Consider the following 10,684-nt stretch of genomic DNA (forward strand, 5'->3'; position numbering starts at 1 on the left):
ACGCACTCTGTTTGATTGCACAGTTGTTAAGGGAACCTGGCAGAGCGGCTTCTTTGATCATGGCACTTTCATGGAGATCATGCAGCCCTGGGCACAGACGGTTGTAGTTGGCAGAGCAAGGTAACAACAAAGCACAGCTGTTAACAGTGTACTCACTAAGAGCCATTTCCTGCCTGGACATGCAGAATCCCACTGAAGTCTGTGCGCCTGTCTGAGTGGTAAATCAGGCAGGAGCAGGCACTAAACTATCTGTATAAAAGGTAGCTGACTGTCAGCCAAGGGTGCTTTTTAACTTGGGGCTGCGTTGTCCCCTCCTGGGGGACTGGCTTTCCTGGGAACGGGTTCTGTGGCGTTCCCCCTACATTGTTCTATTGAGCAGTGGGGAAAGCAAGCCCCCTGGCCTTGCATGGAGACCAGTTGAACTTGTCAGCTTGATAGAAGTGAAAATTCATCTCTGCTTGAGAAACTGACCTGGTCCCTGGCTCTCTGCAGGTTGGGAGGGATCCCCATTGGTGTGGTAGCGGTGGAGACCCGGACTGTGGAGATGGCAATACCAGCTGACCCTGCAAACCTGGATTCTGAAGCAAAGGTATGTTGGGAAACCGTTGGGGAGCGTGAATATATGTACAGTGGCAATGCTTCATATTGTAAAGCTAGAAGAAAATCCTGCTCTGGATGACCCTTTTGTGTGGATCTGGCTTCTCCATCCTGCCTCCTCTTTCAGGGGGGTGGAATCAACTACCCTCAGTCCCTTCATTGGTTTTAAACCTTCCAACTACAGAACTTTGTCGACCTACCAGGCTCGTTTGCCAAGAGGGATCTAATCCGAACTGAACACTCCTGCTCGCTCTCTTTCAGATAGTCCAGCAGGCTGGGCAGGTGTGGTTCCCAGATTCAGCTTTTAAAACTGCCCAGGCTATAAGGGACTTCGACCGAGAGCGGCTCCCTCTCTTGATCTTTGCAAACTGGAGGGGATTCTCCGGTGGCATGAAAGGTGATTCGCTCTTCGCTAAACAGGAGTCAGGGAGGAGAGCCGGGTTGTGATCCCACATGACCCTCTGTGGAGTATGGGGATCCTGAGCGAGCTCAGCATGTCCCCTTTATTGCTGCTATTTCCAGGAGTGTGCGGTTCCCCGGGAGCATGCTGACTCTGTGATGCTGTTCCGAGAGTCACCTCCTGCGTAGCTTTCCTGCACGGCGGCTGCTGCAGGGGCTGACGGCTCGGGGGCGGGAGGGCTGCATGAGTGTCACACTGCAGGCTGGGGTGTCTTTGGTTTGGTTTATTTTTTACTGTGGAGGCAGCCCGCTCAGTCTGTCGGGGAGGGAAGTGTGTTGGGTTGCTTACGTGAGAAATCTAGCAGGTTTTATAGGGTCAAACCGCTGGGTATCCTCAACTGGGATGGCTGCAGGGTGGCACCTGGAAGAGGCGGGCACTGTAGAGTAGAGGTGAGTGCAGGGGTCCAGAGAAGGGACAGGGAGTGAAGTATTAAACCTGGCGCTTCTCCCTGGCATGTGTCCCCAACCCACAGCTTGTCCCTGTAGCTCCGCAGAGCAGAGGGCGTTACCAGAAATGATTGATAACATAAAGGTCTTGGTTTTCAGACATGTACGATCAGGTGTTGAAGTTCGGTGCGTACATTGTTGATAGCCTCAGGCAGTTTAAACAGCCTGTTCTTGTCTACATCCCCCCACATGCCGAGCTAAGAGGAGGGTCCTGGGTAGTAATTGATCCAACAATCAACCCTGTGTACATGGAGCTTTATGCAGACAAGGAGAGCAGGTAGGTAATATCTTTCTCAGAGTTTTTGGGGGGTCTCCTGTTCTGGTACTTCCCTTGTAACTTTCTACTGTTCTAGGCATTCTTCCATAGCCTTTGGCTTAAGTTTCTCATCAGTCCATCCATACTTTTTTAAGGGTTGGACAAGGATGATGAGCCCAAAACAATCAGAGCGATCTAGATTGCTTAGTAAACTGGGAACAAGCAAATGACATGTGTTTTAATACAGCTGAGCTAAATGTAACTGTGTACATCTGGGAACAAAGAATGTAGCTTCTACTTACAGGATGGGGCACTCGATCCTGGGAAGCAGCAACTGAAAAAATGTGGGGGTTGTGGTAGGTCATCAAATGAACCTGAGCTTCTAGTGCAATGCTGTGGCCGAAAGGGGTAATGTGATCATGGGGTGAGTAAACGGGAACCTTGAGAAGGAGCAGAGAGGTTATTTGATCTCTGTATTTGGCACTGGTGTGACCACTGTGGAATCCTATGTCCAGTTCTGGAGTCCGCACTTCAATAAGGGTGTTGATAAACTGGAGAGAGTTCGAAGACCAATAATAATGATTAAAGGATTAGAAAACATGCCTTATAGTGCTAGGAGCTCAATCTATTCAGTTTAACAAAGAGAAGGTTAAGGGGTAACTTGATCACAGTCTGTAAGTATCTACGTGGGGAACAGATATTTAATAATGGGCTCTTCCATCTAGCAGAGAAAGGTATAACGTGATCCAATGGCTGGAAGTTGAAGCTAGACAACTTCAGGCTGGAAATAAGGGGTACATTTTTAACAGTGAGGGTAATTAACCATTGGAACAATTTTACCAAGGGTCTCCAATCCTGACTATTTTTAAATCATGACCGGATGTTTTTTTAAAAGTTCTGCTCTGGGAATTATTTGGGGGCAGGTCTCTGGCCCATGCTATGCAGGAGGTCAGACTAGATGATTACAGTGGTCCCTTCTGCCTTGGAATCTGAGAGTCTATGAAAATGTGACCTTCCTTTTCCTGTGCTCGTAAAGTGCGTGTATTCTCCATGCCACGTGCCTGGGCCTTTGAATGATGTTCTTTTCACTGATAAAACCTTCCCAACAGCCCATGGGGGTGGAGGAGAAAACTAAACTGCACTTGGGAAAAGAGACACATTTCTTCTTTATACAGTGTAGCTATAGCCATGACAGTCCCAGGATATAGGAGAGACAAGGTGTTTACTGGACCAACTGAACCAGCCCTGAAGAAGAACTCTGGGTGGCTCAAAAGCTTCTCTCTCTCACCAACAGAAGTTGGTCCGATAGAAGATATCACCTCACTCACATTTCTGCCTCACTTTCAAGCAGGGCAGTCGTCATAAATGCAATTATTGTGAAAAGTCTGAACAATACCTATCTAGTGTCCTATTTAAAACTATACAACTACAACTCTGTAACTGTGATCTGCTCAGATCTTCCAAGTACCAGGAGAGAACCTGCATTATTATTGGAAATAATACATATAGAACACCCCAAAATGTACGGCACGTTATAGAGGAAATACAAGCCCCTTATGTGATCCCTTTATGAGTTCATAGACTCATTTGCAGCGGTCTCATTAACAGTTGAGATTTGTTAACCGGCCAAACTCATGAGCCAACAGCTACAAATTGTTGGACTCTCACAGCACAATTTGCTGGATATTCTACATAACAGGTCCTCCAACAATATACATTGCTGAGCTAAATATATTTATTATTTTTAATGTCCCTCCTTTTATCTTCGTGAATACTTGGTGATAACTATTGAATGTAGGGGCAAATAGTAGAAAATGCTAGAAAGAGAAAACTGCAGAAAGCTCAGATTGGGAAGGGAAACCCTTGCAGATTTCCTACGTCTTTGCTCTTAATCCTTGAATTTAAACACCCTCTGTACTGTAACAATAAGAACAACACTTCTGCTGAAAATAATGTAAAACTGGAAAGTCTTCCCAGAATGTATTTTCCCCATATAGACGTCTCCACTGTACCAAACTTGACATCACAAAACCTCCGTGCTTTCTAGGGGAGGCATTTTAGAGGCTGAAGGAACAGTGGAAATTAAATTCAGAAGGAAGGATTTGATAAAGACCATGAGAAGAATCGATTCAGTCTATGCCAGACTTGTTGAACAGCTGGGTAAGAAGAGAATTTGTTTCCCCCTTCCCCTTTTGTTCCAGTTTACGTTGCTCCCTTAAAGCATGAGGCATGAACTCTGGAGATGGGTAAATAATGGTGCTGCTGTGACCATCTGGGAAATCCTGTTTAGGTGCCAGTGGAGGTTTCTTTTGACAGTGAATCCTGGACAGTGCCTGACCTGATTGTGGCCACTCCGTACTATTTAAATATAAATTAATACTAATCTCTCTAAGGGGTTGTGTTCATAGTGCCTTGTCTATGTTTTTCACCCCATTCACACGCGCCCTCAGAGAACAATCATCAGTTCTACAAATGTTATTTCTTCTAAGTTACTTTTTGTTTCTTAGACCTTAGGAAACTATAAAGATGCTAGTTAGTCTCTAAGGTGCCACAAGTACTCCTTTTCTTTTTGTGAATACAGACTAACACGGCTGCTATTCTGAAACCTATAAAGATGCTGTATGTCAAACTCAAGCACTCACATAGTCTGTTTAGGCAGAGCTTTAGCTTGGAAACTCCTTGGGACAGAGACAGTGCCTTATTTTTCTGTAGAGTGCCATGCACATTTGTGGCAGTGTATAAACTACAAACTCCCATTTAAGGTCACTAGTACCGTAGTTAAGTCCATGGGTTTTCGGTTTTGGTTTTTTTTAAAGGAGAATTGTTAACCCTTTCTTGGTTGTTCCTAGTTTAAAATTTGCTGCTCTCTTACTGCCTGGCTTGCAGGTAACTGAACTCAAATCTAGACTGACGCATGCTTTGTTTCCTGGAATAACAGGTACCCCAGAACTCCTAGAAGAGGATCACAGAGAGCTGGAGAAGCAGCTGAAAGCTCGGGAAGAGCTCATGTTACCTATCTTCCACCAGGTGGCAGTGCAGTTTGCTGACCTTCACGACACGCCAGGAAGAATGCATGAGAAGGGCGTTATTACAGTTAAGCGACAGCGCTTTGCTTTCAGCTTTCATTGTGCTGATATTGGGGAAGTGTAACAACCCTGATGATTCACCGTTAGAAAACCTGGTCAAGGCATTTTAAAGAAAAAAATCTCATTACTGTAGAGGGCAGTGCTCGGGTTGGTGTGGGTGAGACCCTCTCCTGTCATGTCATGGGATGGGCAGGAGCATGGGAGTAGATTGCTGCTGCGTGACATGACATTTCTGACTTGGTATTTCTCTCTGAGGCCCCAGTCTCTGCAACTCCTAATGCAGGAGTGAACCCTGCTGCACCCACCTAGAACCCCATTGGCTCCAGTGTCTGGCTCCGTTAGAACGCTGTGCTATGTGGAAAGAAATTGTGATCGGAGTTGCATTGTGCTGCTGGAGAGAGTCTTGCTGTCTCTGCAGGGTTTGAACAGCAAAGGTGTTACCTCTGATTCTGATGCTACTTTTCAGAAGGGCAGCATGTCTGTAAGCAGGGGGAAGTCACAATGGGGGAATCTCTCTGGAGATGCAGATTGCAAGGATACACTCTGCCCCTCCCAAATATTTGTCCAGACAAATGGAGTGTACCAGGATCCTGAACTTCAGCTATTTCCTCCTCTCCGCCATCCCCAAAGCATTTCCTTTGCAAGCCTGAATTTTGAACTCTCTTCCCTCCGTCACCCCAGGATATCCTTGAGTGGAAGAATGCCCGCACGTTCTTATACTGGCGTCTGCGGCGCCTCCTCTTGGAGGAAGCAGTGAAAACGGAGATTCTGAATGCGGACAGTGAGCTCAGCAACATTCACATCCAGTCCATGCTGCGCCGCTGGTTCATGGAGACGGAAGGAGCTGTGAAGGTATCTCTTCATCTTGGCTATTTCAGGTTCTCATGTTACTGATTTGCAGTCTGTTTCCTCAGTGTAGCCAGTACTGTCCAACGACAGCCTGCCGTGCTTCCCCACACGTGCACATGCTCCATTGACTTCCTGAGTTTGGTTGAAACATGTGACCAGAGTTGCTGTTCCATAGCTTGAGTGTAACGTTCCTGCCATGGTGCATGGCCACTGAAATCCAAGCACAGTCTCTTTGGATCAGGTGGCTTACACTGGATGCGAGGGATCATCAAACTTAAACAAAACTGTGCAAAAAAAGAAGTCATATGGTTGATCTCTTTATCTTGAAGCAGTGTCTCTCAGTGGAGAAAGAAGAGATTGCATGCCTGTGCCTTCAAGCTTCTTTGTTGTATTTTTTTATCTTTAGATAAAAATTCTCTAAATCATGACTTATCAACTTTAAGTTAATGACAGTTGTGGCTGTTACTATCCTGTAAGTCTGATTTTTGTCCCTTGTAAAATAATAGAACCAATACAAAGAGAAATAGAACCACTAACCATCTAGGGAAAGACAGAACCCTAAGCAGTCAACTACATGAGTTTCAGAATAAGTTTCACTAAACAAACTCAAGTGCTTAATGAAATGATGGAATTAGTAGGTGGAGGGAATGTGAGATACTTTCGATGTAAGATTCAGGGATATTCAGTTTTGAATAAAGGAGTTGATTGCAACCTCACAAAGTTTTACTCCCCCAATTGAATTTGTTTGGCTTTAGCTATGAACACTGTCATGCGGACTGACAACTGGGTGTCTGACCCAGAGTAAAGAGTAATCTGTGGAGCTGAGAGAGGGGTCTAGTGACGTATTTCTGGGATCTGTGTTTAGCTCAGGTTTTACTTAACATCTTCCTTAATGATCAGGAAGAGGGAATGTGGAGCATGTTCATGAAATTCACTGAGAAAAGAGGAGTTGCAAATACCAGTAAGGATGGGAGGTGAGGGGGTTACAGAACCATCGAAAGAGAATAGGAAAAGTGGGGAAATAAATTAATAAGAAACCAAGAATCAATTGAAAAACTGCAAACCAATACATCTGGGAGGGAGGAAACTAGCCCAGATGTCTGGGTGGGGATATTAAATGGGAGAAAGAAACCTGACAGAACAGTAATGCTCAGGGGAGAGGGGGAGTGGGAGGGAATCTTTGGGAGAGGGAGTATAATTATGCAAATGATGCATTGCATATTCACCTACTATGCAAATTAAGGCATCACATCGTTTGCATAACTGGTTCAGCTTTCTGGACCTGCATGGGCCTTAAAAGATATGTGAGGGTAAGATATGTTGGTATGAAGAATAGTGTCCCAGAGAAGGTTGTATGTCCTGGGATATTCTAAAACTGGATTTGACAGTACAATCAGGAGTAATCCTGCACTGGAAAGAAGGTGGATTGGATGACTTTGTAGGACCCCTCTCTCTCCTAGGAGTATGCGAAGATGCTCTTGTTGTTTTCTCTAGGGCTATCTCTGGGACAATAACCAGGTGGTGGTGGAATGGCTGGAGAAACACTTGAAAGAAGAGGAGGGTTCCCGATCAGCCATTCGAGAAAACATCAAATATCTGAAACGGGATTACACCCTCAGACATATCCGGGCGTGAGTACATGGGGTGCTCTGGCCTCTTACTGGAGGAAGCTGGGTGTTGCTCGGTTTAAAGTAACTGAGTAGTATGTCTCCTGGGTATAAATGGCCACAATAGATGATTTCATCAAACCACAGTTTGAGTATAGTGTATAGATTATAAGATCTTTAGAGCAGAAGCTATCTTCCTGTGTGTTGTGTACAATGCCCAGTTCTCTGCCAGCAATTAAATGATGCCACCCTCCTCCTTTCCTTCTTTTGTCCACTGTAGCTTGGTTCAAGCAAACCCAGAGGTGGCCTTGGACTGCATGATTCACATGAGTCAGCACATCACCCGTGCACAGAGGGCCCAGATCACTCATCTCTTATCTACCATGGATAACGCCCCCCCTTCTTGACAGAGAGGCCACAGGTGGGGGTTCCAGGAGCAATCACTATAGACAAGGAAGTGCACAGAGAGAAACCACTCCTTTGAGACCAGATGTCTTCTTGCCTGCGTGTATTCGACCCTAGTTTTGAAGCCTTAGACTCTACTGATGTCTCTCAATAAATGATGCATTTGTTGCATTTTCTACCATGAAAATAGCCTTTCTGTGAACACCATGTTCATCCTGGACTTGTGGGGACAATTAAAAAACCAAATCCATTACAGTGGCATTTTTGTGGGATTTAAATTCAACCCAAATTGACCTCGGGAGCCTTGTCTCTAGCACAAAGCCGGTAGGGATGGGCCCCAGGGTCATTTTATAACTGAATTTAAAATCTTTTTTTTTTCTATTGTAAACCCAGTTCTTAACCATACAACGCTGAGATACATTTCATTAGAATGAATGGAGCTGGGAGTAGAACTCAAACTCTGTATAACAGCCGGAAAGAGAAATATTTTTGTACTAATGTTTATTGTTGCTGACCATCTGCCAGCATAAGAAGAAAATGTTATTTTTAATGAACAAGAGAAAACTGTGTTTTGGAAAAACATTCACACTAACCACAAGAAAACCATTGGAGATCCTCATCATTCCCCTGCTATGGCAGTGTTTAGTAGAGCTGATTATGAAATAGTTCTTGGAGCATGGTCAGGGATTCCGGGGAAGGTTTCGACAGAGCCATACATTTCAACCTGTCTTTCATTTTATTTGTGGTCAGGACACCAAGTTTGCAGCTGTTAACACAATTTTTGGTGCAGGATTTGTTAGAGTGCAGTTCTAACAAGGGAATGAAAAGGGGCATTTGAATTTTCCATCTCTTCTTTAATTGGTGTCCCCTTCCATTTCATATTGGAATTCTTTGGAATTATTCCAGTGTCTGCACCTGCATCCCGACCCACCCATGTACACTCTATTTGGAGTGGGAAAGGAAAGCACATATGGACCTGACCTTGTCAGTGGTTAACCTGACCTGATGAATTAGGGTAACGTATCACACACTTCAAACTATTTAGTTTAGTAAAAGCAATGATTTAGCTCTTACTGTGCCTTGTTCTATTGGGTAGCATTTAAGAAACCCATTTGCCTAATGTAACTGCAGAATAATGGTGATCCAGCCTTTTGCCATTTTAAAAATAAATCCTCAGGTCCAATATATCCTTCGACTGGGTTGCATAACCTCATGACAATATACGTACCATGTCTCACAGTAATCTTTAATCATAAGAATAAGATATGGCCTTATGGGAATAGAATTGGTTACTTAGTTTAAATACAGTGTTAAAGCCATTATTTGGCAATGTTACAGATCCCGTCAGTTGATTTTAAACCAAATAATGACAAAACCAAAGAGACGCACAGGACAGTTACGCACACAGTGGGCTAGGGAATGTGTTGAAACAACTTACTATATGCAATGCCAGTGGTGAGGTTTTTCCAAAGAATGTATTGTGTATTTTATTGAGAGGAGGGCTGCAGGAGAGACTTTAAAAGCTCCTTGATTTGAAAGGTGTTACACGTGCACGAGTTTTGTCAGAGAGAGGAGGATGTGTTGTTAACAAAACTCACTGTATGGAAGGAGGATTGGAAAATCCAGCCCAAGTGCTCCAAATAAAATGACCACATTTTTCAGGGAGGATTCTGTGACTTCTTTTTCTTTGCCTTTACTAAATGCAGAGGTTCTATGACCTGTATCATCTCATTGCATTAAATGCGCAGAGCAGAAACACCTTCCAGCAAGTGGCATGGAGCTCGCTTTCCTGGAGCAATGTGTTCATTCACAAACCCCTGCTCTGCCATGAGTGAACTGTGCCAAGTTGATTACCATTACGGTTTCCAGCGGCTGCTGTTATAGTGCGGAAATGCCCGGTTGTGGTTCTTTCTAACCCAGTTGTGGTAGTGAGGGGTGGGGAAGGAAGGGTGCTACAGCCAAGTTGTCTGTCATGTAACTGTGGGATTTTTTCTTTTTCCCCTTTCCTACCTGGGTGGATTGGGGACTTTGCAGGAACATCATTTGATGATGCATGGCCTGGGGCCTGCACTGCAATACTTGTGCACGAACTGAGCAGGTTTTTTGAAAAAAAAAAAGAGAATTCTGGGATAGCTTGGGTGGGGGTAGACCAAAGAGTAAATGATTCTTTTAGATTGTTCTGTACGTAACCTATGAGAATGAAGACTTCTGCTATTAAACTAGCTATAGTTCCGGTAATCTTACAAAATAAAATCTCTTAAAACATGAATATTTGCAAAGCCCATGTATGATGGAACGCTCTCCACTGCACCAAATTTAGGGATGAACTCTCTTCCATCATCACAGTTGCAATGTCAAAGCCTATTTAAAACCAGTGAAAGCCAATAGCATACGTTATGTGCACACTGGGTGATACTTTATTGTGGCGGCTCGGCTAGTTACCCTCAGCAACCCTCTGTCTTTTAATGGAAACTGAATACTATTTGGATGAAATATGTCTGGAATTTTCGAAGATGTTTAAAGGAGTTGGACGCCCAACTCGCACTGAAATGGGAGTTTAGCTCCATCGTATTTTCCCGGTAAATAGCACTGCACTGGTTTTCACCACAAAGCTGCTGAGTTGTGCAACTGGTTTCACGAGAGGCTTAGAGCTTGGGATGAGATCAACGTTTCAAGCTTCAGGCTGAACGTAATGGCTTTTCTTGGCTTAGTTTTCAGCTTCTGAAATTTTGTTTAAATGTAACCCTTAGTGTAGGGGAAGCCTGTGTAATTGAGGCAGAATTATGAAACCCTGTGTACGCTTGTTTGGAGCATTCATTTAGGGCTAAGCCCTGCAATCCTTACTCAGGTTAAACTCTCTTTGATTTCAGTGCCTGGAGAGCAAGAGGCCTAACTATAGCACTGGCACCAGTTAGTAGGAGTATGTTTGAAAAGACTTGTAGGGAAATGTAGGGTGCATAGGCCCTTTGCTGGATAGA

General features: G+C 44.3%; 1 protein-coding gene across 8 annotated transcripts in view; it reads left to right on the plus strand.

The window, feature by feature from the left end:
- The window catches only part of ACACB (acetyl-CoA carboxylase beta), an 84,204-nt gene extending 74,832 nt beyond the window's left edge, over positions 1–9,372 (plus strand). For 7 of the 8 annotated variants that reach the window (XM_075120116.1, XM_075120115.1, XM_048821492.2 and 4 more), the window contains 9 exons: positions 24–120; positions 493–589; positions 859–994; positions 1,603–1,780; positions 3,807–3,919; positions 4,698–4,852; positions 5,527–5,697; positions 7,189–7,325; positions 7,582–9,372. In XM_075120116.1, coding sequence (XP_074976217.1) covers positions 24–120; positions 493–589; positions 859–994; positions 1,603–1,780; positions 3,807–3,919; positions 4,698–4,852; positions 5,527–5,697; positions 7,189–7,325; positions 7,582–7,708 — 1,211 coding nt within the window. In that variant the 3' untranslated portion in view covers positions 7,709–9,372. Of the gene's footprint in view, positions 1–23; positions 121–492; positions 590–858; positions 995–1,602; positions 1,781–3,806; positions 3,920–4,697; positions 4,853–5,526; positions 5,698–7,188; positions 7,326–7,581 lie in introns of those variants that run through there. The other variant, XM_075120118.1, reaches the window with a different exon arrangement.
- Positions 9,373–10,684: the final 1,312 nt, after the last annotated feature.

Source organism: Caretta caretta, chromosome 15 (genome assembly GCF_965140235.1).
Source record: "Caretta caretta isolate rCarCar2 chromosome 15, rCarCar1.hap1, whole genome shotgun sequence".
In the NCBI taxonomy this organism is placed as follows: Eukaryota; Metazoa; Chordata; order Testudines; family Cheloniidae; genus Caretta; species Caretta caretta.